Raw genomic sequence first — 27,580 nt, forward strand, 5'->3', positions numbered from 1 at the left:
TCGAGTGCTGAAGGGAAATGATCCTCCAGGGCTCCCAGAGAAATTTTCTGAGCATTCAGTTGGGGATGCTTAGAACGCAGCTAGGTGAAGAGGGTGTTGGAGAGCTGGTTACACCTGAAGCTAGTTCTTGGCTTCCCAGATATTCCTATTTCCCCAACAGATACTGAAAGGGGCAAAACTTTGCTGAGAAAGCTATTCCGAATTGTGTTGGAAAATACATAACTTAACTGTCACCTAAGTGTTTTTACAAACCAAGATGGCATGATAGCATAGTACCGTTTTAAAAGAGTTGTTTGAGTGGAAACCTTTGGGTAACTTAGAAACTTGTAACCAAAGTTTACATATACAATACGCAAAATATTAAGTTGATATATGTGCGTAGGGGGCCCTTCAAGGTCGTAAGGCCTGGAGACTCTTCTTTCCCCAGATTTGGCGCAGGACTCTTTTTTTTTTTTTTTTTTTTCTTCCAAGACTCAATTATACTGTGATCTTACCTCCGATGCTAGCGCATTTACTGAAGGAAGGGGCGGGTGGGAGTTGGGGAATATAATACGTTTACTTCCAGCACAGTGCAAAAGTCTTTAACGTTTTCCTGCCCCACACCTGGAGAGTATAGAACGTTCCCTTCGGTAGGCGCGGCAACCTGTGCTCGGAGCCGTAACAGACGGCAGCAAAATCCGCAGCGTGCAGAGAATTGTCCCACACTCCTGGATCTTCATAATCGGCCAGTCTGGAGAATTCCCGGGGTTTCTGGCTAGTTGGCCCAGCCGCAAGCCCTTGCGCTAACCTGGGCGGAGTCGACCTTTTCCGACTCTACCAACTGAAAAGTGTAGGGGTGGAGGGACTGAACATGCCAACATGAAGGAAAGAGGACCGAAAGAGACGCCCCCTAAAATTATAAATCAATCTATTGTCTTATATAAATATCTCATGGGGACCGTATGTCCTGGGAGAAGCAAGGTCTTCCATCTCCTGATTTATAACAACAGATGCTTCCCCCTACGTCTAGCACGCCCAGTCGTTGGTCTCTTCCGCGCCGGGCAACCTAGCGGTCACGTGCCCCTCCTGTCCTTCTCGCTCAGCGTGCAACCTGCTTTGGGGACGACCGAGCCATGGCAGCTCTGCTGAGACCGGCCCGCTGGCTCCTCCGCGCCGCAGCGGCCCCGTACCTCCCACTCTCCCTGCGCCTCCTCGCGGGCGGCCCGGGCCGGCCTCACGCCGCTCTCTGTCTGCGTGCCGCTCGAGCCAGGCCTGTTGCCGGGTGAGTTCCCGGCCGCTTCCCCCGGCCTTCCTGTATGCAGCTCGGCCGTCCTCCCGGGGGCGAGGGCCGGGTCCTGCCTGTACTCTGTCCACACCTTTTTCCCGGCTCCTGGGCCTGGCGTCCCCGGGCCTCCGACCACACTCCTCATCCCGCAGGGGCGGAGTTTGGGGTGGCGGGCTCGATCGCCTTCAGAAGGTCACTGGCAGGGCATGCTTCCGGCATGGGTCCTAACCTTCGCCGTCTCGCACTTGGTCTATTTGCCCTCGGGCTACGGACAGCCTAGGAAGTTGAGGGGGAGCTTTGAAGGCTGTTGCTGGGGGTCAGGTCTTACTACTTAATCATTGAGTAGGTTGGGTGCTGTCCCACGTGCAAGCCGTATTGCACCAGCTAGGACTTAGGTTTCGAGAGCTTTGTTTTTGGGACGGAGGGTAGGTTGGGAATTCTGGGTGAGCTAGGGATAGCTTAAAGGTGCAAATTTAATTATGACCCCTTAGGGATTTTGCCTGCGTTTTGAGTGGTGTTTACCTCAGTGTTTACGAGGATGTGAGGTGGGTTGGGAATTGTCACGGTACTTCAAACCCATCCATCTCAAACTGGATTCATCACTTTACTGTACGCCAGAAACTAATACACCCTTCTAAGTCAACTACATTTCAGTTTAGAAAATTAAACAAATATATATCAAACTGGATTCATCTTTCCTATTGTATCTGTTCCTCTTGTGTTTCCTGTTTTAGTGAACTTTGCTGTTTCTATCAGTTTTCTAAAAGAGTTTTCATTCACATTTCCTTGACACCTCCTTGTCCCCACCTCTGCTGCTGCTGCTGCTAAGTCGCTTCAGTCGTGTCCGACTCTGTGCGACCCCATAGATGGCAGCCCACCAGGCTCCCCTGTCCCTGGGATTCTCCAGGCAAGAACACTGGAGTGGGTTGCCATTTCCTTCTCCAATGCATGACAGGAAAAGTGAAAGTGAAGTCTCTCAGTCATGTCTGACTCTATGTGACCCCATGGACTGCAGGCTACTAGGCTCCTCTATACATGGGATTTTCCAGGCAAGAGTACTGGAGTGGGTTGCCATTGCCTTCTCCGGTCCCCACCTCTACCCCTGTGTATTGATCGCAGAAATGATGTCCTATTAGATCTGCTTCATTTGGAATAATTCCCCACCTTCTCCCCACATTATTCTGTAGTTCCCATGATAATTTGATCATGTCATTGTCCTGCTTAGAGTGGGACATGGTGGTGGCTCCCTGGTGGTGGTTCCAGAGTAAGGTGCCTCATGATCTGGAGATGCCTGTGGAGCTGCCCTTCTTGTGAGTTCATTCCCTTGGCGTCCAGACTCTGCTTCAGAGTCCTTGACAGCAGGGCTTCTGAAACTATAATGAGTGCAGGAATTCTCCGGGGATCTTGTGAAAATGTGGATTCTGGTTTTGTAGGTATAGGCAGGAGACAGATTCCACCTTTTTAACAAGCCCCGGGATGATAAAGGTGCTGCTGACCTGGGAACCAGCAAGGCTTTGATGGGCCACGTTGCACCTCTTCTTGCCTCTGATGGTGATTTCACTCTTGAAATATGTCTCCTCTGTTAAATCTCTGTTGCTGGCTTCTCACTATTGACCACTCCCTTGTGTGGAATTACTAAAGCATCAGTTAACACTATTGAGTTTGTACCCACCAGCATCGCAGACTTCATTGTAAGTTCCTTGAAAGCGGGGGCTTTTTTTTTTTTTTGTCTTACTCTTTTTGTGTCCCCTCTTGTTTTTAACTTTGTGACATATAGTAGATGTCAAATGTTTGTTGAGTAAATCAGTGAAAATCTTAGACATTGAGGAAGGAATATTCGTGAGAGGCAGAGGAGTTTGAAGGGGTACTCCCATTCATGTAATCCATTGGATCGCCACAAATTCACCTTGATCTTGATTTCCAGGAATGTCTGAGAAGGACAGATGAGTATTATTGAGTGAAATTATAGAATTTATTCATCAGCCCTTATGTGCTTATCAGAGGAAGGATAAGCATTGAGCTAAATCAGTTTGGGTGGCAGGTCTGGATTGAGCATTATCTTAAAGGTGAAGAGCACATATTGCCTTATGACAGACTGTTGTGACTTCTAAAATCGAAAGGAAAGAAAAGTTTTCCTTGTTTACCTCTCATTAAAAAAAACTTTCTGCAAATGTCGAAAGTTTGTCTTGGTCCCTTGGAGTTGCAATTCAGCCTCTACTCCTTTTATCAGTTACAGAGGGCAATGATAGGCATGTGTGTGGCTCATTATATTGATATATGTGCTGTCCGTAAGAGAGGAAAGTAATACGGCATTTCAGAGGCCAGAGAGTCGTGATTGAAATGTTTGAAATATGTTTGGCGAGAGTCATTTGTTTGGCAGTAGCGTATTGCTCGTGTTTAAGAGAACACTGGTAATGAGTAGTCAGTGTTAACAGAGGAAGAAATTGGGAGGTTGTACTTTTATCCTGTGTGTCTCTGTGGGGTGGGATGTAGTGGAAGTTGACACTGCAAAGGCCAGTCAGTTGATTAGAAAGTTGGTTGGAAGCCATTGGAGGGTTTTGAGAGGTACAGGTCTTGACAGTTTCCATAGACTCTGGGAGAGACAGGGACTGGGAATGGATAGACCAGTGAGGAACAACGTTTATGCTGCAGATCAGGGTTAATGGGGCCTCAACTAGGTGGTGCAGAACTGAGGAGAAGATAGATTTCTTTTCTGAGAGAACAGGAGCTTGGCAAGGATGTTAGAGTTAGGAAGGATCGAGTTGGAGATGAGGATAAAGGATAATACCTTTGGTGTAGATCTTTACCATTGTCAAACTGTGCGTGTGTAACTGTATCACATGTGCATTTCATGTTCTGTGCATTGTTGTATTACAAATTAGGAAACTGAGGCTTAGAAGGGTGAAGTAATTTATCTAGAATCCCCACAGCTGGGATTCATCCCCAGATGCTGTGATTCTCAGTTCCCAAATGTTCTGAATATGTTGTGTTTTAGGTACTGAAGGGATTACTTGTGGACATAAAAAGACTTTTTAAAAGGCAATACATATTACATTATAAATTGAGGAATTAAAGGCGATCACAAGTAAGTAAGCATATGATCTCAGAGTGTAAACTCTGGAGGAAATATGGAGAATAATCTAATCTATCCCACTCTTTTATTTTATTTTATTTTATTTTATTTTTTTTTTTAATTTATTTTTTTTTAATTTTTTTTTTGGTTGTCTATTTTATTTTATTTTATTTTATTTTTTTTTTCTCCGCTTTTGTTTTTGTTTTTTTTTATTTTTAGTTTTTTATTTTTTACATTTTAAAATCTTTAATTCTTACATGCATTCCCAAACATGAACCCCCCTCCCACCTCCCTCCCCATAACATCTTTCTGGGTCATCCCCATGCACCAGCCCCAAGCATGCTGCATCCTGCGTCAGACATAGACTGGCGATTCAATTCACATGATAGTATACATGTTAGAATGTCATTCTCCCAAATCATCCCACCCTCTCCCTCTCCCTCTGAGTCCAAAAGTCCGTTATACACATCTGTGTCTCTTTCCCTGTCTTGCATACAGGGTCGTCATTGCCATCTTCCTAAATTCCATATATATGTGTTAGTATACTGTATTGGTATTTTTCTTTCTGGCTTACTTCGCTCTGTATAATCGGCTCCAGTTTCATCCATCTCATCAGAACTGATTCAAATGAATTCTTTTTAACCGCTGAGTAATACTCCATTGTGTATATGTACCACAGCTTTCTTATCCATTCATCTGCTGATGGACATCTAGGTTGTTTCCATGTCCTGGCTATTATAAACAGTGCTGCGATGAACATTGGGGTACATGTGTCTCTTTCAATTCTGGTTTCCTCGGTGTGTATGCCCAGCAGTGGGATTGCTGGGTCATAAGGTAGTTCTATTTGCAATTTTTTAAGGAATCTCCACACTAAAAATATGGAACGCTTCACGAATTTGCGTGTCATCCTTGCGCAGGGGCCATGCTAATCTTCTCTGTATCGTTCCAATTTTAGTATATGTGCTGCCGAAGCGAGCACATATCCCACTCTTTTATAGATTCTACAGAGTATCTTGCTCCACATCACATCGTAGGTCCCAGCCTGGTTAACTGATTTATCACTTCCTATCAAAGCTGAGACAAAGGAGACCTCCCTCTGGACTGGAGGAGCCAGAGATGGAGGGGGCATCTGGATAGGTGGAGGGGACATCTGGATAGGTGGATGGGAATGGCATTGGTGTTTCAAGCCAGCAGACTGTTATCAAGTGTAGAAGGGCTGCAAGTGACTTTTTTATGCCGAAATTCTGTGACTTACCATAAAACATAAAGCAGTATTTGGGGGAACAGCTTAACTGGGCAAGACTTTCTAGAGAAATTAGGTCTTGAAAAATTCAGGGAGAAAATAGTGCAGGGAGAAAGTTCATTGTGACAGCTTTACAAAAGATTTTTTAAAAGATCAGTCAGATAAATTGAGTTGTTGTTCAGTCACTAAATTGTGTCCGACTCTTTTTGACCCCATGAACTGCAGCACGGCAGGCTCCCCTGTCCTTATCGTCTGGAGTTTGCCCAAACTCATGTCCATTGAGTCGGTGATGCCATCCAACCATCTCATCCTCTGTTGTTCTCTTCTCCTCCTGCCCTCAGTCTTTCCCAGCATGAGGGTCTTTTTCCAGTAAGTCTGCTCTTTCACATCAGGTGGCCAAAGGATTGGAGCTTCACTTCAGCATCAGTCCTTCCAGTGAACATTCAGGGTTGATTTCCTTTAGGATCGACTGGTTTGATCTCCTTGCTATAACTTAATTTTGTTCTCAGCAAGAATGTTAGAAAAATAAAGAGCTTGATGCAATAGTTATTTCGGAATATTTACTTAAGTAAATAAAGCTGCAGAAATAGGTCTTTATCTACTTGGTATCCAAAAGCATTTTCCTAACAGAAGTGCAATATTTTGGGAAACATTGCGTTATCTCTGTCTTTTTACATCGATTCCTGTTTGGTAAATGCTACTATCTCTGAGATTCTACAGGCTTAGAGTTGTGATAACTTGGTCAAAGTTACACGTCTTAGAAATGGCAGAGCCTGAATTCAGGTCAGTCTGTAGGACTCAAGCCCATGCTCTTAAAGCTGGTGTTTCCACTATGCCATGAAGGCTTCTGTTTTTGTCTCTAAAATTGATACATAATAGGCAGAGGATAAATTAAGTCTCTCTAGGGTACTTTTATTAATACCTGAAGTTTTCTCTCTTACATGGGAGTGAGAATTAACAAATTTGTAGTGAAATTAGGTGGGGGTGTCAGTGGTATGTACTTCTTTCCCATCTCCACTGCCCACCCTAAGTTTCTGTCCGTCTCTCACCTGGACTATTGTAACAACATCCTAAAATGATATCTGTTTATTCTTACTGCCCTTCAATTTATTCTCCACCCCACAGCTAGACTGATCTTTTCAAAACAGACATAGATCATGCCACAATCCCTGCTTACAAACCTTCAGTAGGGTTCTGATACAGTTTTGTACTTGGGATGACATCTGTACTTAGAATAAAATCCAGACCCCTTTCTTTCACAGTCCTCCATGTCTAGGCCAGCCTGTCTCTCCAGTATCATTCCATCAGTTGTTCACTTGCTTGGTCTGCCGACTATTCTCGTTTACTGAGACTACTCATCCTCTCCTGTCTGTGTGGCGGTTTTTTTTCATCCTTAGTTTATAAATTTGAATGTCATCTTGGTACATTTAATCCAAAGTAGAACTGTGCCGTTATTCTTTCATTAAAGTCCCTTGTTTATTTCCTTAGTAGAACTTAACACGACTGGTGAGGTTTTTTTTTTTTAAGTTTAATTGATTATTAGGTTTATTAATACTTACTTGGCTTCCCCGGTGGCTCAGATGGTAAAGAATCTGTCTGCAAACAGGAGACCAGGGTTCGATCCCTGTCCGCACAAAACCTGCACACAAATGTTTACAGTAGCTTTGTTCGTGAAAGTGGAAGTTGTGCCCAACTCTGGGACTGTAGCCGGCCAGGGTTCTCTGTCCTTAGGATTTTCCAGGCAAGAATCCTGGAGTTGGGTAGCCATTCCCTTCACGAGGGGATCTTCCTGACCCAGGGATCAAACCCTGGTCTCCTGCATTGCAGGCAGATTCTTTACTGTCTGAACCATCAGGGAAGTCCAATATAGTGGCCCCAAATTGAAAGCAACTTAATGTGTCCTTCTGTAGGTGAACTGATAAACAAATGGTAGTATAGCCGTACAAGGAAATGTTACTCAGCACTAAAAAGAAATGAACTATCAAGCCGTGAAAACACACAGAGGAACCTTAAATGTATGTTGCTAGGTGAAAGAGGCCAATCTGGAAAAGACGATCCACTGTATGACGTTTCAGAAAAGGCAAAACAGGACAAGTGAAAAGTGGTTGCTTGCTTGTTTAGGAGGAGGGGGAAAGAATGAACAGGTTAGACACAGGGCATTTTTAATACAGTGAAACTATTTTGTGGTTCTGTAATGCATGTTATGTATTTGTCAAAACCCATAGCATGGATATGTACACACACAGAGTGAACCCTGGTGTAAACTATTGGTCGTTATTTGTAACAAATGTATTACACTAATACAGAATGCTAATAGAGGAAATCGGGTCGAAGGGAAAGAGGATATAATATATGGTAACTCTGTACTTTCTGAACAGTTTTTCTGTAAACTTAAAAATGCTGTGAAAAAGTAATATATTTTAAAAAGTGACAGGCTTAATAAGGGAGTCCAATGGAAGCCTGTATATAATAGGCTAATAGTAATCAGTCTAATAATAATCTAGCCCTTGTACGTTTTTGAAATATGGTTCCTCAACTATAAAATCATTATGTTTTTGCACTAAAGGGTCAAAAATCAACTAGCAGCAATTATTAAGAAACAAAGGCAAAAAAAAAAACAAACCCTGAGAAAAATTACTTGTTAAGTGCCAGATTTTGTCAGAAAATTCAGGGGTAACTGGATGTTAGTAGTGAGTGCTGGAATCTCAGGAGGGAACCTGAGAAGTTTAACTTAAAAAATAGAAAGGAGCCATATATGACATGAGTGGCATGATGAAATACTTTTCCCTTAGGTGTTTATGTCACTGGGTCGTCAGGATTTGGGAGCAGTGCATTTCAGCTGGTGCAGGCCTGATGTATAGGTTCCTGCCTTGCCGTGGACCCACCTTAATCCCTGCACGTGTTCTTTCCTTTCTGTTACAACATACCCGTTCTACACTGCATGCATGCCCAGTTGCACAGTCATGTCTGACTCTTTGCGACCCCATGATGGACTGCCAGGCTTCTCTCTCCATGGAGTTTTCCAGGCAAGAATACTGGAGTGGGTTACCATTCCTCCTCCAGGGGATCTTCCCAGCCCAGGGATCAAACCTGTGTCTCTTGCATCTTCTGTGTTGCATATAGGTTCTTTACCACTGCACCACCTGGAAGCCCTAGCTACAGAATTCTTTTTCTTTCAGGGTGTGTTCAAGTGAATTTAAAAATAAATTGTGACTCAAATAAAAAAAGGTAGAAAACACAGTCCTACGAGGAAACACTGGAGAATCCTTTTGAAGAGTGAAGAATCCTTCGGTTTAAATATGTAACCCTTCTCCCCAGTTTATTTTATAGCAGAATCATATTTTGACTTAATAAAGCTAAACACTCTTACACGTGAAAGAGATTTGACAGCATTAAAGATTTGTGAGAAAAAAAAAAAAGCTTTAGAACGTTCAAAAAAAAAAGAACGAACGTTCAGTCTACTGTGCTGGTTTATTAACATCTCTGTTTTCTCCCTGAATTTTGTTTGTTCGATGTTACATGTTAAAACTGCATTTTGAGGAGAGGTTTTATTTTTATGCTCCTCCACAGTTTATCAGATTTGGCTTGTATTAAAAAAACATCGACAAATACTACACTTCACTATGGTTTTTAAAAACTGTTTATTTTTATTTATTTGGCTGTTCCAGGTCTTGGTTGCAGCAGTCTGGGTCTTTAGTTGTGACATGTGGGGTTTAGTTCCCTGACCAGGGATCAAACCCAGGCCCCCTGCCTTGGCAGCACGGAATGTTTGCCACTGGACCACCAGGGAAAGCCCCAATTTTTAAAAGATTTATTTTTATTTATTTGGCTACTTGGGGCACACAGACAGGGTCTTCAATCTTAGTTGCAGCATGTGGGATCTAGTTCCCTTGACCAGGGAGTGAACCCAGGTTCCCTGCTTTGGGAACAGAGTCTTAGCCACTGAGCCAGCAAGGAAGTCCCTTCACTATGATTTTGAAATCTCTCTTATTTAGCTTTCATTGGTGAGCAGTATTTTACACTCATCTGAACCTGACACATTGTTCTGAGTGATTTAAAATATTTTGTGTTTGCCTAACTTGGGGATAGGTTATTAATAACTGATCTCCTAGAAGGGGTAAATACATGTAGCAATATGTAGCAGTGTATCTTCTATGGTTCATAGGTAAAAACGTAGTATTCATTTCATTTAACTAGCTTTAATCAATTAGCCATCTACAAGTGCTGATCATTAGATTTCCTAATTAAGCAAGATGACATTGTTTTTAGTTAGTATTCTGATATTTTCCGTTGTTTTCCAGTCTGCTGTTTTACATCGGTGGAATCATTGATGGCCCGAGTGGTTGTGTTTTGTCCCGGGTCCTGGTGGTAGAATTTCTAGTTGGATATTGATTACTGCCTCTGTGTTTTGCTTAAACTTATGAAACTACTGGTGTTACTTTCTTTAATGTAACATTATGTAACATTAAGTTTTGTGATTGGTTTTTCAGGTTAGTAGCATAAGAAGTCAACAATTTTATTTTTAAACTCATGAGCATGTATTTACTTTGGTAATTGACTGTTAAGTTCAGATGCTCAGTCGTGTCTGACTCTTTGCAACCCCATGGACTGGAGCATGCCAGGCTTCCCTGGCCATCACCCACTCCCAGAGAGTTGGTGATGCCATCCAACCGTCTCATCCTCTAATTGACTGTGGTTAAAAAAAAAAAAAAAGTAACATGTTAAAAAAACGTGATTGTCATCGTAAGGGCTTTCTTGAATTAATAAGTAGAGTGTTTTTACATTATTACTTAGTTAATATATACTTAGTGTGTATTCTTTAGTTATACTTACTGGCTACTTCTGAAAAGTCTAAGATATTTGGGGGTAAATGTGTAAATCTGCAAATTAGATGATTTTATGTGAGATTGGAATGTATAGGAAGTTCAGGTTTAAAGATATATGACAGGGCTTCCTTCACACGTAAGGATTATTTCCGTTTCATGTTTGTAAATCAGGTACAGCCTGTATTTCTACAGTGTGAAATACCTCTGATTTCATGTTTTGGCCTGCATGTTAGACCTGCTTTATTAAATGGTTTAAGGGTTGTTTGCTTTTTGTAAATACGTATGCTAGTCTGACCTTTATTAACTTTTTTTTTTACTTAAATGTTTCAGATTTATTTAGAAAGATGGGGAATACTTTTATCATTAATGATCCTTTAAAAAACTACATATTTGGAAATGGGTCTTATTAATAATTCAATATCTACACCTAGAAAATGTTCAAAGAGTGCTTTAGAATTCTTCACAATTTTAGGTATATTTTAGATCTCTTGTTCATTTGTAGAGGTTAGAAAAGCTTTGTAGCATAATCTTCATTTTTCTTCATTAACTTGGTTTTGGATAAGGGAGATTTAAAAACATACCATATTATTGTCTTAGTTTGAGATGATTCCATGTGGGAGGTTATCAAGAGACATTGTGAGACAGTTATTCAAGAGGTTATTTTGCATACAATTTATGTGCTTGTGATTTTATTTAAAACAAAGGTCAAAACTTTCTTCCCTACCAATTTATACTTCTGGACATTTTTGCTATTATGCTATGAATTTAGGTATTCAGTAACTAATAAAAAAGCTTTGTATAAATTTTACTCACAAAGATGACCTATGTGGATAGTAGTTGACATAGTTTATTACTAATTGTGTTTCATTTTGTAGAGGTCTACTGAGCCAAGCTAGGCTACATTCCATTGCTGCTGAAAAAAAGAATTATCTTCAGGAGGAGCCCACCTCTTCTCATAGAAGGAATGCCAGCCAATTTGATTGGGCTTTAATGAGGCTAGATAATTCTGTCCGAAGAACTGGCCGCATCCCTAAGACTCTTCTACAAAAAGTCTTTGATAACACCTGTCATTCAGGTATTTCAAAATTTTCTATTCAAAAAGTTGAACTTAAATTCTGGTTTGATGGTAAGCTCATTACGGAGCACATTGTTTGGTACTTTAAATTTTGTCATTTCTATTTGTGATTTTATGTTATGGTTGTGGTTTTTTTTTTTTTTCCAATTCAACAGAGCAAAGTTTTGAGTGAAGCATTTTGTTTTGCATGTTTATTTCAAAATCAGCAAATAAAAATTGTCTTTTCCCACAGTTTATAAAAGAATCACTTTCAGTGGTAAATTTTCTTGGAAGATACTAGTTTTTATCTTCTCTTGCATAGTGTCTGCTTTCCCTAAGATGGTCATGTATGAAAATTTCCAGAAAGACTGAAGACTGATAATCATTATTTCACTTTCATTTTCACTTAGCTGTTAACATTCAAGTCACTTATGCAACTTTGATAATCTGATAGAAACTTATAGGCCCTCAAGTCCCCTCCCCCCAACCCCCCCAAAAAAACCGGACCACACAGGCTCACACAAAATCCTGCATTCAAGCCACATGTATAATTTTGTGTATAGTTTTGAGACCGTTCACCAGCTTCCCAAAGCTCATCCATGATTTCAGTCACATTAAGAAGCTGTAGAATCTAATGATGAGGAATACCAAAGAAGTATCAGTAATAACTGGCATTTAAAGACAGTTTTTATCATTTTCTGCCTTTGATTTATTGAGTTACATGGCCATCACAGCAGTCAATTTTAGAACATTTCTATCACCCCCAGAAGAAACCTCCACACTCCTAAACATCAGCCCTCAAACCCGCATCCCTTCTAGCCCTAGACCACCGCTAGTATACTTTCTTGAAGATTTGCTTATTCTGGATACTTTATATGAACAGAATCTTGGCAGTAAGTGGTTTATTTTTGTTTTGAAACCAGCTTTTAGGGACATGCGGCTTAAGGGAGAAGGAAGTTAGTATTTGTAAGGGATTGTAAACCTGAATTGAATATTCATAGATTTTAATTGGGCTGCTTTGTACTATTTGCGTAAAATACTGAGAACCATAGCCTTTCAGTTGTAAGAAGTAGTGCATATAAATTAGCTCTTTTGTATTCCTGTACTCTGTAATCTTGCAGATTGTATAGATCTCTAACCTTATCCCTAAGAAAGCAGACCAATTTTTAAAACTTTTACTGACATTTTAAATACCTGATGATTGAGATAGGATTTTTCTGATTTATTAGGACCCTTTTAGTATTACCTTTAGTGAGGCGGGAAATTTTTAAGTATTACAGATTTAGGTTTAGGTTTATCTGTATGGTACTGGGTACTGTGTTAAATATTAACCATTAACCTGTTTTCATAGGTAGCGCAGGTGGTAATCAAGCCTTGCTTCTACTGCGCAGCTGTGGGTCTCTCTTGCCTGAACTAAAGCTCTCTGAGAGAACAGAATTTGCTCATAAGATATGGGATGAACTTCAGAAATTGGGTATGATTGTTTGAATGTATGATATGTATAAAGGGTGTGGATTTTTTTTCTTATAGTAAAGAATTTCTTTGCATAAATGTCATTCAGTTTTATGGAAGGGTTTACTTGATTCATATTTTTTGTGTGTGATATGACTTATTTGGTGAGTTACAGTGACATCTAGGGGCATTAAGAATAAAGTAATTTTTCCTAACAAGTACTACTTTACAGGTAAGTTAAAAAGAACAAAATAGAAAGACATTTGATCTGTCAAAGTTACAGATGCACATACTGTTTGCCCAAGTAGTTCTGTTTGTTAAAATTATTGACATATCAAGCATTTCAGTGTTTTAATATGTCTTATTTTTAGAAAATGTCTTTTGAGGTGTACTTGGTTTACAAATTGTTTTAACTTCAGGTATACAACATAGACCATTTGTTAGAATTTAGATAGATATACTCACATGTGCAAAAGGATATTCTTCATTGTAGCTTGTTTGCAATGGTGAGAATTTGGAACCAACTCTAATGTCCCTGACTAGGGGCATTGGTTAAATAAATTAGAGTGTCCATAAAATGGAATATGGTGCAACCGTAAAAAAAAAAAAAATGGAGTTCTTCATATACTAATGTGGGGTGTTTTCCAAAATATAGTTAAAAATTAAGATGCAGAACAGGGTATATAGTTGGCTACTATTCTGAAGAAAAATATTTACATGTGTCTGTGCATATAATAAAATGTTTCTGGAAGGGTAGTATACACTAGCTATAATTTTTACTCTACTTTTTTCTTTTAAACGATAGTTGATTACTCTGGCTTCCCACGTGGCTCAGTGGTAAAGAATCCGCCTGGCAATGTAGGAGACATGGATTCGATCCCTGGGTGGGGATCCCCTGGAGGAGGAAATGGCAACCTACTCCAGTATTCTTGCCTGGGAATTCCAGTATCTTTTTATGCTTTTTCAGTTTGGGACTGTGAACATAGTACCTATTCAAAAAATAAAATAGTGTAAAAGATAATTTGATAAAATTCAATGTTCATTCCTGATTTAAGAAAATCTTCACAAACTATATATGTCTATATGTCAGTCACATAATTTAAAGATGCATGTTGAACTAGAAGTATTTGTGAGAATGGGTTATATTCTTGAATAGAAAAGAGCCCTTACACGGTAGTCATGACATTTAATACTTGAATAGAAAGACATGTAGTGTTGTCTAATTTAACTTTTCACAAATACTTTTCCTCTACACTGTATATTCTTTGTGAGAGTAAAATTCATAGTATCTTTTTCTCTTTGTCAGTAGACCAGTGCTTTGAACTGACTATACTTGTTAAATGGTTGTTGAATAAATACTGTTAAAAACCTGGAAGTTGCAACTGTGACTTGTTTGAAGACTTTTAAAGCTGTACGAAATTTTTTTTTTGCCTTATCACACAGCATGTGGCATCTTAGTTCCTCGACCAGGGGTAGAGCCTGCCAGGGATAGAGCCTACGTCTGTTGCCTTGGAGTACGGCATCTTAACCACTGCATCACCAGGGAAGTCCCAAGCTATAAGAGACTTTTTAAGCTTAGATAACATGTCCAAAGTTACAAAATGAGCTGTGAAAGAGCTGAGACTGGAACTGAGTTTTCTAGAGTAAAGGGGATTCTGGAGGAAACACTGGAAATGATAGGCTCTCATTTCAATGCCACATGTTAAATTTTTTTAAAATAGAATTACTTCTGGTGTATTCTTGGCCCCATTCTGTTAATCTGTCTCCTTAAGTTTTTTTGTTCAAGTTGTTTCATCTCTTTTAGAGTGTTCTTTGTTTCTTACTCTTGAAAGCAATCCATTTTTCAAGCTATAATTTAAATCCCTCCAATCTGGAGTTTTACTTGCAGTCCCAATTTGTGTCTCATCGGTTGCCTGCATTAGAGTTGTCAATTTGTCTTTTTAATATTAATAAATACTCTTCTCTCGGCGGCTGATGGTCTTACTCATATTTGAATCTTCGTCATGAACCTTCCAGTGTTTTGCATATGTTGGGTACTAAAGTAATAGTAATTGAAATTATAGAAAATGAACTTCAAAAAAATTTAAATTTTACTTCATTAAATAGTGAGACTTTAACATGGTTCAATTTTGAAAGGCTCAGTAAAGTTTATAGTGAAAGGCTTGGACCGATGTTCCCCAGGCACCCAGGTCCACTCTTGTCAGTCAGTCAAATCTTAACTCAAAAAAAATTCTCTTAAAAAAAAAAAAAATCTCTTAAGATAATAATCACATTTTGGAAAAGGATAGATGTAATTTTTTTTTAAATAAAACTATTTTCTTACAAAGGCTATTTATTTGAAACTGCAAAAAAAACTTTGCTTACTAGAGCTCTGATTTAGAGACAAAGGTAGGGATAAAAACTGCTCTGCACATAAAAGCATAAACATGTTTTTAAGTATAGGTATTAGGGCAGGTCCACACTTAATACAGTTACATAATCTTGATGAAGGGAACTGTATAATGCCATCTTCAAGTCTCTGTGTCTTTCTTGGATAGTAGAATGCCAAGCTAATAAACGTAACTGCACATAAAAGCCCTGTGAGGTGACAGAAAAGTGTCAGACGTTTACTGCGGGCAAGCACAAGGGAGTACATGGAGCAGAAAGTAATCGTCCAGATTACACCGATGGATGAGTGAGTGCAGATCTAGCAAGAAACCTGGCTTCTATCTAAAATAGTAATGTTTTAGAATATTCTTTTGAGTTTGACCAAAGTAAATTGATGCTAATTTGTAAAATTATTACATAATGAGATTGAACAAGAACATGATACTGTGACCTTAAAAGTAATGGGCAGTACAGCCAGAGCCAAGAGATAGAATTAAAGGTACACAGGTACATGGTAAGACACATAAGGACAAGCTGTTTCATAGCTTTTTATTATTAAAGTAGGATGCTTTAGGATGTTGTCCTGAGTTTTTAGTGTTTTTTAGACAGTTATCACTCTATGAAAGATAACAGTATTTATTTTTTTAAAAAATTCTCTTCGAGAAATGACCCATGAAATTAACGAGACATAAGAGTAAATGTGGGGATAACATTTTTAATGAAATTCACAGAAATATTTTTGTCATCTGCAGAACTATGTTATTTTGACAGAAATAAAAAAATGAAACCTAGTAGTTATGTTAACCTTTATCTTGACCATAAAATCTTCCTGAAAAACCACAGTAGATGTCAGTTACCTGGATTTTGAGCAGTATTCTCAGCTTTTCCAACTTCCATGAGGAAATATTTTTTCTAGAGGAATATTAGAGGAAGATTCACACTAGGGGAAGCAATTTCTGACCGGAAGGGAATACTATGCTTCATAAGTAAGAGACCTTTTAATGCTTGAGTAGATGGTTGCATGTAACTGTCCATTAATTCAATAGTTACTCTTGTATACTTAGTTTGCTCTGTTCTGATAGGATTTCTACATAGATGAGTCTAAATATGGGGTAAAATTCTAAAATTCTGAATTGATCATTTTATCCTTGTTACATTTAAGTGCACATATTTTAGTTGTGATAAAGGGTATGACTTTACTCTTCTAAAAATTTTATATAAATTTCACTTGTAGGAACTGTGTATGATGTAAGTCACTATAATGCTTTGCTTAAAGTCTACCTTCAAAATGACCATAAATTTTCACCAACTGACTTCTTGGCAAAAATGGAAAAAGGAAACATTCAACCAAATAGAGTAAGTAGTTGCTATTACAGGTGTGTTTATTGGTTATATCAACTTTTGTTTTTAACCAAGATAAAAAAATTATTAAAAAATATTTACTGGCCCATTTCTTTGACAGGTGACATACCAAAGGTTGATTGCTGCTTATTGTAATATGGGAGATATTGAAGGTGCCAGGTATGTAGTTTTATAAATGTATGTTTAAGCAAACAAATATGTAAGTCTTGTAGACCTAGAATATAGTCACTTTAAAAAAAATGTTTTTACTTAGTAAGAAAATTGTTTCAGAAGGATTTTATCTTAGCGAATTTGGTCATATGACTTAGATAAAATACTAAATTGTGTAAACGGGGAAGGATAATTGAAAATTACTATTTTAATTAAAAGTATAATTTATTGGAGCAGAAGTTTAAAATTGTTGGGTTAAAAGCTGGTTTTACTTTTTTTGTTCATTAAATTGCTGTTTCCAAAAACAAATGTTGGTAACCATTTACATTGTATTCATTTATAAAACTGATAATACTCTCTCTATTTCACAAATGTTTTATATAAAATCAGTTGTGGCATTGTTCATGTATAGTTTATTCCTACTTTTAGATGGAGGGTTTAGGAAATAAGGAATAAATTGAAATGTGCAATCTCATTTTTAATGAAATGAGTCTGGTTAAACTTTATGCTTTTTGAAGGTTAATTAGTAGTACAGAAATCAGATTTTTAAAATTTACCCTCTGTCTTTAACAAGTGTACTCGAAAACTATTGATAGGACTTCAGAGAATGGGATTTTTGTATCCACATAATGTAAAAAGTGTTTTTCATGTATTTCCAAGAAGTATTTTTATTTCTCTTTTCTTGCAGCACGATTCTTGGGTTTATGAAAACTAAGGATCTTCCAGTCACAGAGGCAGTTTTCAGTGCTCTTGTCACAGGGCATGCAAGATCTGGGTAATGCTCAACCTAGGGATTTCCTCTCAAGTGAGGTTTAATTTATAGGAAGCTATTGTAGAAAATTCTTAAAACTATGTTTAACTCTCAAAAAACTCTTTTGAGTCTATGTGGTAGAATATGCACATCTTAATATAAGTTATTCTTAAATTATCTGTTTCATTAAATTTTTATTTGAAGGTTTTCAGTTTTAAAAACTGAACTTGATCCAAAGTAACTGACTTTGTAAAGTTTATCAACTGTTTTGCTAGTGCCCTAGAAAATATTTTTATTTTTGAAGAATATTTTACTAAATGTTATTCTTTCCTAAAAAGATAAACTTGAGTCATAACATACCCAGTGGAAGAGGGCACATTATTTAATGTCTGTAATTATTGTATAATTTGGTTTCTTTTTTGGAAAAGTTACCTATAAAAATTTGAGATGTTAAGGATCTTTATTATTTTGGAAACCTATTACTAGTTTAATATGTATTTTTAATACATGTTAATACATATACATTTTTATAATATATATCTAATATGTATTTTTCCTTTTCTGATGTTATGCTTCTAAATGTTTGTACTTAAGAATTTTTAATAAGTAGAGGAAATATATTAGATTAAATGGTATGACATTTGGCAGTATTATAGTAATCTGTTTTGTTTTCTTTGAATTAATGTACAGAGATATGGAGAATGCAGAAAATATTCTCACAGTAATGAAAGAGGCTGGAATTGAGCCTGGTCCAGACACATACCTAGCGCTGTTGAATGCATATGCCGAGAAGGGTGATATTGACCATGTTAAACAGGTGTGACTTACATAAATAAACATACTTTTACATCATTTGTATAAACTCTTCAATTTTGTGCAATATGGGAAAGTGTAGTATATATCTGTTTCTAATGATATCTCTTATAGACAGTCTTGAAAGAGAATTCTTACTATAGTTCAGTACTTTGCTGCTGATGTAACAATTATTGCTGAAACAGAATATTTTCTGTTTTACAAAAGAAGTCTTAAACCTTGAGATGGTGTGTGTCCTCAGTCTCTCAGTCGTTTCTGACTCTTTGTGACCCCATGGACTGTAGCCTGATAGGCTCCTCTGTCCATGGGATTTTCCAGGCAAGAATACTAGAGCGAGTTGCCATTTCCTACTCTAGGGGATCTTCCTGACCCAGGGATTAAACCCATGCCTCTTTGAGTCTCCTGCATTGGCAGGCAGGTTCTTTACCACTGTACCATATATATAAATTTTAAAAATCTTGGCATTTTAATTTATTTAGATTTAATTAAAAAAATTTTGCATCTCACTTGTTCTTTTAATTTCTGGACCTTCCTTTAGACCCTGGAGAAAGTGGAGAAGTCTGATCTTTACCTTATGGATCGTGATTTATTGCAAATTATCTTGAGCTTCAGTAAAGCTGGGTATCCTCAATATGTCCCAGAAATTTTGGAAAAAATTACATATGAAAGAAGATATATTCCAGGTAGTTTAAAAGTTTTTATTTTCATAATTTTTCTAAAAATAAAACTCTTTTTACATGACGGAATGGACATTCTCTAGCAATAGGGTATTGTGGTAGATGAACATAGGATTCTTTTAAAGCTTTAATGAACTGAAAAAATTGAGTTAATGAACACATGGGAATATTTTGATTTGGAAGTATTTGTTATTTAGGCAGATAAATCCTTTTTTGGTATTTACAGTTCATAAGTTTGTCTTTGATGTTGATATCAATGGGAAAACAGTAACAGATTTTGTTTAAATCAGTAACAAAAGATGTCTTTGTTTTCTTTCCAGATACAATGAACCTCATTTTGCTTTTAGTCACTGAAAAATTGGAAGATACGGCCTTGCAGATTTTATTAGCATGTCCTATATCAAGGGAAAGCAGTCAGAATGACTTTGGCAGTTTCTTTTTACGACACTGTGTAACCATGAATACGGTATTCAAATAGTCCATTCTTACTTTGTAGACAGTGTAATCGGCAGTGAAATAAGATTGTTTAAAATAGAAGAACATATTATGAGACTAGATCAACTATTAATATAAAGATTAAGAAAGCTTTGTTTTGGGGTTGGAAAAGTTTTGGGCAGAAAGAGGATGAGGGGTTCCCATTTTTCTTTTGTCTCAAAAGCCGTAGAATATTTGCAGAAGGTCAAATGGTAGGATATTTGCAGATTGAACTGATGTGTAGTGCCTTTCTTTTCTAGCCTGCAGAGAAGCTTAAAGACTACTGTACGAAGTTAAAGGAAGCCCAGCTGCACACATCGCCTTTGCAGTTCACACTCCAGTGTGCTTTAGTGGCTCAAAAACTCGGTACTGTATTCTCATAATTAGAACTCACATAAGTAAGTTTTCTGAGGTAGCTTTGATATATTTTATGGTATCTCTTTCAGATTTGGCAAAAGTTCTGATGAAGGCTTTGAAGGAAGAAGGTTTTCCTATTAGAACTCATTATTTTTGGCCGTTGCTAGTTGGACATCAGAAGGAGAAAAATGTTCAAGGTTTGGTTTTACCTTTTACAGATACAGTAGTTCAGATGTTTCTGTACCCATTTAATTGAATTATTTGAGGAAATATACTTATTAAACCTTATGAGGAAATAGAATTGGTTTAAGTCGTGGTAAAGTATTAGGTAACAGCCTAAAAGACAAACATAATGGATTTCTTTGATCTTAATTTCATTTCTTATTTCATCTCTAATCTTGATATTCAAACTTGTGATTGTGGCTTTAAATAGTTCATCATTTTTAAGTTCTTCAAAAAACTCTTTAGTTCTTGATTTTACATACATATAGTGTTTGAAATTAGTTTATCTAACCTTATTAAAGTCAAAGTTAATGTACTGTACAACCAGACCATTTTCTTTCTGGACGAGTCTGTTTTTCCTTTACTGAGCTGTTACAATAATAGGAAAGGCAAGAGAACTTTTATTGCAAAATAAGTGCTCATGGCCTGACAGCCTACTGATTGAAGGACAGAAATGTTCATTCTTTCAGGTTCTTAAGTATGTTTAAGCATTTAGCATACTTTTCCCTGTACACATGGGATGTCTATAGGATATGAATAAGAATTGAACAGATATTAAATTTTAGAGTACAGTATCTAATTCCTTGGTTTGCATTATTGGTAATTCAGAAAGAGTAGTCTCATAAAAAGATGCTTTTAACAGAAGTACTTCCCCCTTGGGGAAACAAAAAATGGTCTTTTTCATTTTATCTTGCTGTATAATGTGCTTTAGAATGAGATGCAGGGTTGTTAGTGTGACATTGGGTGACAAACAAAGTGCACAAACAACCCAAAAGTGCTTTTAGCGACTTTCATATTGCAATTTTGTTTTAAATATATAGCTGTCTTCTGGTTTAAAGGAAATAGTGAAACAAGTATTCCCTAATTGTTTCTGGCTCTAAAAGTATCTAAATCCTTTTTAGAAAAATCTTTGGGAAAACAATATGTTAGTTGATTAACTCTTTGCGTATCCTCCAGTTCTGAAAGCTCCAAGAGGTAACCTTTAACCTAGTATTTTTGAACCACAGAAAATCTACATCATTGCATGAAAATCCTTGGGCATATGAGTATTGTCCACTGTACACAGATAGGAAAATAGTTTGAGTACTCCCATTGAAACCTTTGTTTGTTCATCAGGTCAGTTTTTTTTCCTCAACCTATCAGAGTATCTAGACTTGAATTGTTTACCACATTTTACTACTTAAGTAAACATGAAAGAATTCAGATAATTTCTTTCCATAATTGTATCTCAGACTAGTAGAAAAGTGGACTCTTACCTCCTGGCCCTCTTTTCTTAGACTCTTAGGATCAAAAGTACCTTTTTGAAAGTTCACATTGTATTAATGAAGGAACTGCAAGCCCAGAGAGAGTCAGTGAATGGTCTTAGGTTCTACATGCAGTTGTCAGTAGTGCTTGGATTAGAACACACTTTCTGTCCTCCTGTTTTAAATACTCATTGTTAATACCTTAACAACTCCATATTCAGACATTGATAAATATACTGTATTTGTTTTCTAAAAATTCTTAGCTATTGGTTAAAAATAGGTATTGATTTTTGAATTAAGGACATTTTAAAAAAGTACCAAGTTATTTTAATCAATGAAGATTTTTAACTGGAAAAATAGGAAAACTGAGGAAGTTAGCCTAAGAGTACAAGAGATTGTCAGCTGGTTTATAGTTTTTAAAAACTCATTTCTCCCTTGCAAGTAATCCTGAAAATAAAGTATGTATTCTACAGACTTTTCTTCATGTAACAGGTCAATGACTGTGTATATTTTATATAGTTTCGTTCAATTCAGTCGCTCAGTCGGGTCCAACTGCAGCATGCCAGGCTTCCCAGTCCATCACCGACTCCCAGATCTTGCTCAAACTCATGTCCATCAAGTTGGTGATGCCATCCAACCGTCTCAGCCTCCATTGTCTCCTTCTCCTCCTGCCCTTAATCTTTCCCAACATCAGGGTCTTTCTAGTGAGTCAGTTCTTTGCATCAGTTGGCCAAAGTATTGGAGCTTTAGTTCCTCCAATGAATATTCAGGACTGACTTCTTTTTAGGATTGACTAGTTTGATCTCCTTGCAGTCCAAGGGACTCTGAAGAGTCTTCTGCAGCACCACAGTTGAAAAGCATCAATTCTCCAGCACCCTGTAAGATAAAGAAGTAACATTCTTACTAGTGCAGTGACTTTATCTTTTGGGGAATGTCATATGTAAACTGGTAGAAATAAAATAGAAGACAGTAATGGCTACAGAGATGGAGGATGTAGAGGAGTATTTTTCATGAGGAGAAAATAAAACTATTTAGGAAATCAAAGAAAGGTATTCAGAGCTCAGATCAGATTGAACCAAGTTTTCAACTGTAGCATGATCAAATGTTTATTGAATAGAATTCTTCTGGCTGCAAATTTGGCCATCACCAAGCCCTAAAAAAGATTCTTACAACGACTTCCTCATGGCTTATCTTGCTGGTGTTTCTCTGTGGCGCAAATGGAAAAATCCTCTCTTAGAATTTTAGTGGACTGGCCCGAGTGAGAGGAAATAGTGCAGAATGATGAGGATCTACATGCCTTGGTATATGTTTAGAAACCTGAAAATAAGAATATAAAGGAGGTAAAATATGAAAGGAAAGGCTGGTATGAAAGCTTAAATACCAGTTGAGTAAAATGGTTGAGTAGGAGGTACTTTTTATTTTTCTTAGTAAAATGTTTTTTATTGAAAATCTAAACAAACAAATGGAAATGCATCTATGTCTGGTTTCATTGGAAGCAATTTACCTTTTTCCCCCAAATGGTTTACAATAAGTTTTTTTCTTTTTAATTTGAACAAAATCTGTACTTTAGTTGACAATACTGTATCACACATTAATTTCCTGTTTTTTTAAATTTTTTTAAAAACATAGTATTTTCTCTATATTCTCAGAATTGGATTAGAAGCTTCAAGCCTTGTTCAGTTTTTTTGGTTTTAAAGATCACTAAGGTAATAAATTTTCTAGACTTTTAGCAGTAATACTTGATGCCAAAATACATGGAACTATATCAAAGTTTTGAGTGAATATAAATTAGAAATCTGGCTTTCTATTCATACTAACTCAAACAAGTAGAATAAAAAAGAATCCTTATTTTAGGTGGTACTTTTTAAAAAATAAATTCCCTCCTTGTAAAGTGAGTTCTCTGGGTAGAGTCTAAAATCATGTGGCGTAAACAGCCCTAGTCAGTGGGATTTGTTCAGAAAACCCATGTATCTTTCCCAGTAGTTTGTAGTACTTTAATTCCTTTAAAATTTTTGAATGGCGACTTCCCTTTCGCTTTATAAACTATATTGTGCTTACATTTGAAATGCTGTTCACTAGATCGTTTAGATTTTCTAAGTTCACAGAGGCTTGGGAACCTTGTTTATCTAAGTGAATATATGAATATTTTTTAAAAATGTGGATTGTATTTTTGAGGAAGATATATGTAGGTATGTCAGATCAGTCACCTTTCTTTCTTTCTTATTGAGAAGTGTTTGCATCTTCCTGTCCGACTATAGTTACTGAAGTGAATATCCTTGACTGAACTCATCTGAGCAATGATGGGAATCCAGGTTTTCACAAAACTGCTCTAGTTTCAGTTGGAAAGATGCATAAGTTAAAAATGGTACCAGTGTAGCTCATCTAAACAGGCAGGGTGCACTCTTCCTGACCTGAAAAGCATTATTAGAAGATGGAAGAATTAAGAGATTAAAATTTATTAGAGGCATTGATGATGAGAAGTGTTTGTGTAGGACTCTTCTTTCTGTAGTCAGTTTGTTGACCTGTTTGCAAGAAAATGAAATAGTTATGCTATTAGAGTATTTTAAGACAGCTAAAAAAATTTTAGTTGTTGTTACTATTAACATTTGGTTAGTGATTTTAGGGTTTCACACAGATTTTAGTTTTAGTGACCACCCTGAGAAATAAATATGGAGCTTTATTATCATTCCTGAGTCCAAAAGGACTTGATCTTAGGTCCTTCTGATTGGAGGGGAAAGTGTAGGTTTTTCCATTTTTGTAGTGTTTCAAGCACCTCCCTGCAGTTAGGAAACAGTGTTTCTATTTTAGGACATGCCTTTGACCTTGAAGAAAATGCTTACTTTAACATTTTTATTAAAATAAAGATTATTGGACTTCTGGAGGCATTTCCAACTTTATTTAAGTAGAGAAATCTATACTCTTCCCCCGAGTAGGCTGAGATGAAAGCCTTCTTAATATAGAACTTTATTTACTGATCAACTGAGTTGCAATACTGGGATTCTTTTTATTCAGTCTGTTTTTTCAGTTGTCCTCCATCTTCCTGTAGGCCTAGACCACAAGAGTTTGTTCCATACCTGTGGGTAATATTTGCAGTTTTGATACTTTGCTTCCATCCATTTAATAGGCATGGACTCTTACAGGTCAGAAAATTGTTCCGTTTATTGAGTGCCTTGATGTATTGCCTTTATTACATGGATGGTGGGTAGAAGGATCAAATCAAAGGTTACATGTTAAATTGTTGTTATGTGTTAAAATGTCTAGAAGGCACAGTTTGGGTATATTGCCATTTCTAGTGTGTAAGCTAAGAAATTATGGCCCAGTAAAATGGAGTTTTTCTGAATGTTGAGCTTTAAGCCAACTTTCTCACTCTCCTCTTTCACTTTCATCAAGAGGCTTTTTAGTTCCTCTTCACTTTTTGCCATAAGGGTGGTATCATCTGCATATCTGAGGTTTTTGATATTTCTCTTGGCACTCTTGATTCCAGCTTGTGCTTCTTCCAGCCCAGCATTTCTCATGAGGTACTCTTCATATAAGTTAAATAAGGTGACAATATACAGCTTTGACATACTCCTTTTCCTATTTGAAACCACTCTGTTGTTCCATGTCCAGTTCTAACTGTTGCTTCCTGACGTGCATATAGGTTTCTCAAGAGGCAGGTCAGATGGTCTGGTATTCCCATCTCTTTCAGAATTTTCCACAGTTTATTGTGATCCACACAGTCAAAGGCTTTGGCATAGTCAATAAAGAAAAAATAGAAAACTAAGATCATGGCATCTGGTCCCATCACTTCATGGGAAATAGATGGGGAAACAGTGGAAACAGTGTCAGACTTTATTTTTGGGGGCTCCAAAATCACTGCAGATGGTGATTGCAGCCATGAAATTAAAAGATGCTTACTCCTTGGAAGGAAAGTTATGACCAACCTAGATAGCATGTTCAAAAGCAGAGACATTACTTTGCCGACAAAGGTCTGTCTAGTCAAGGCTATGGTTTTTTCAGTGGTCATATATGGATGTGAGAGTTGAACTGTGAAGAAAGCTGAGCACTGAAGAATTGATGCTTTTGAACTGTGGTGTTGGAGAAGACTCTTGAGAGTCCCTTGGACTGCAAGGAGATCCAACCAGTCCATCCTAAAGGAGATCAGTCCTGGGTATTCATTGGAAGGACTGATGCTGAAGCTGAAACTCTAATACTTTGGCCACCTCATGCAAAGAGTAGACTCACTGGAAAAGACCTGATGCTGGGAGGGATTGGGGGCAGGAGGAGAAGGGGACTACAGAGAATGAGATGGCTGGATGGCATCACCGATTTGATGGACATGAGTTTGGGTAAACTTTGGGAGTTGGTGATAGACAGGGAGGCCTGGCGTGCTGCAATTCATGGGGTCGCAAAGAGTTGGACACGACTAAGCGACTGAACTGAACTGAAAGTGGAGTTACTCACATTTACTCTGCCATTAAGTGCCAGAACCAGAGTTGAAAGCTAAGTCTCTTTAAACTGCAAACCTTGCTTTTGTTTTGTCACTTCACTGTAATGTCGTACCTGAAATTTAGAAATTTATTTTAACTGTGGTCATGAAAGCAATCATTACTAGCCAGAAGATACATTGAGGACATCAGATTAGCACAGGTCTATTACTAGTAATTGAAAAGCAGCTATGTACTGTGCCAAGTGCTTAGTAATTTTTGCGTATGAAGAAGAGCCCAGTGTGACTTGCCATTTTTATGATAGATATAAAGGTTATTAGTACAATTCTCAGGGAGTTGTTGGAGGAATAGCTTCAGATTTTTCTTGCAGTTATTGTTTAGGCTTGTGTGTGCTGTATGGACCAACTTGGCATGCATGTTCTCTTCATATGTAAGCACATGCTTTGTCTTTTGGGGTTTTTTCCCTGTGTTATTTTTACATCTTGAAAAACAGATCTAATTAACTAAGGTTTTGAAAATACTGGGTAATTTTAAATATAATGAACTGTTTAAATTAAAAAGGTTTTGATCCATAATCTGAATTTTATCTAAAAAATGTGCAATATTCATAATGTAGTCAGACTTGTGTTCTGACTTGCAATTCTGTATTCAGTGAGAATTTATAGTCAAGTTTTTGTACTAGAATCTATTACATAAGGAACTTAAAGAAATATAGCTTTTATGTAGATAATACCATAGATCAAAAACGGAATTTTTTTTAGGGGAAGTTTTAATAATGTGAAAGTAATGAAGCTAAAGAAGTAAATTCTAAAGAGAAAAACAAATGAGGTCTTTCTTAAACGATTGCTTCTGTCAAAGTAGGTAGCACCTGAGTAGTCTGACAATATTCTAGAACCAATTGGTCTAATTTAAAAAATCAGTTTGAACTATTTGAAGCTAACCATAGCTTTTGAAAACATGAACTGTCCTTTTGAGAAGTTAATAAAAGATGTTTTTATGAATGGGGGAAATGAAAGAATGAACAATTTACTAGACTTACAGTGTAAAATACAATGAGACTAGCTCATTAGAATCAATTATTCTTTCTTGTGTTATTAAATAAGAATTCACAAGGTAGTTATTAATACAATAAGGGAATCCTTTACATACGTGCTTAACTTAAAAACTTTTGTCTTGAACAGATCTCCTCTCACCCCACTCCTCTAATCCCTTGTCTCTGATATTTATTCATGTCAAGTTTCATTTTGTAGATCCATCAATGCTGTGCGATAGCAGTGATGTTTTATGATCTCTGTTCAGTTGGGATACTGGAAATTATTACGCATCTGGCTCAATTGTTTTCATTTTTCTTATAAATTCTGGAGTATTTCCTTTCTGTTTACTCCTGAATTAATAGGGAGAGATTAAGGAAGGAGTAGTTTAATTTTTTTCGCTTAGCGTCTTATCACCCAGTTTTGTTCTTTCTCTTTCAGACAAAATGCCGAGTACTTTTCCTACATTACAATTCAAATAGATGAACTGAACTTTTCATCTTTTGTTAATGTATTCTAAGTTCTTCATCTCTGTGTTCTTAAATTTGATCTTACAGGTATAGTGGAAGTCCTCAAAGGAATGCATGAAATAGGAGTAACTCCTGATCAGGAAACATACGTTAATTACGTGTTTCCGTGCTTTGATAGTATAAAGTCGGTTCGTGCTGTTTTGCAGGTGAGCACAGTGTGGCTTTAATTTCATAACTGAAGAGAGCATCTTCCCTCCCTAGTGTTTTGTGGTAACGAAGGAAAAAAGTCACTGAGCTGAGGACTAAAATGGTTATGTTGGTAT

The 27,580-nt window shown here is 37.2% G+C and overlaps 1 protein-coding gene and 1 non-coding gene across 2 annotated transcripts in view; one reads left to right on the forward strand and one right to left on the reverse strand.

The window, feature by feature from the left end:
- Window positions 1-1,033: 1,033 nt before the first annotated feature.
- LRPPRC (leucine rich pentatricopeptide repeat containing) overlaps window positions 1,034-27,580 on the forward strand; it is a 99,959-nt gene continuing 73,412 nt past the window's right edge. The window contains exons 1-12 of the mRNA XM_069583442.1: window positions 1,034-1,261; window positions 11,282-11,481; window positions 12,812-12,934; window positions 16,514-16,635; window positions 16,742-16,800; window positions 17,480-17,566; window positions 18,233-18,359; window positions 18,894-19,038; window positions 19,353-19,498; window positions 19,767-19,872; window positions 19,953-20,060; window positions 27,345-27,463. Coding sequence (XP_069439543.1) covers window positions 1,113-1,261; window positions 11,282-11,481; window positions 12,812-12,934; window positions 16,514-16,635; window positions 16,742-16,800; window positions 17,480-17,566; window positions 18,233-18,359; window positions 18,894-19,038; window positions 19,353-19,498; window positions 19,767-19,872; window positions 19,953-20,060; window positions 27,345-27,463 — 1,491 coding nt within the window. The 5' untranslated portion in view covers window positions 1,034-1,112. The remainder of the gene's footprint in view (window positions 1,262-11,281; window positions 11,482-12,811; window positions 12,935-16,513; window positions 16,636-16,741; window positions 16,801-17,479; window positions 17,567-18,232; window positions 18,360-18,893; window positions 19,039-19,352; window positions 19,499-19,766; window positions 19,873-19,952; window positions 20,061-27,344; window positions 27,464-27,580) is intronic.
- On the reverse strand, window positions 5,210-5,316 carry LOC138438539 (U6 spliceosomal RNA). Its single transcript, XR_011256451.1, has one exon. It is a non-coding gene; the product is annotated as a U6 spliceosomal RNA (small nuclear RNA).

Source organism: Ovis canadensis, chromosome 3, assembly GCF_042477335.2.
Source record: "Ovis canadensis isolate MfBH-ARS-UI-01 breed Bighorn chromosome 3, ARS-UI_OviCan_v2, whole genome shotgun sequence".
Classification (NCBI taxonomy): domain Eukaryota; kingdom Metazoa; phylum Chordata; class Mammalia; order Artiodactyla; family Bovidae; genus Ovis; species Ovis canadensis.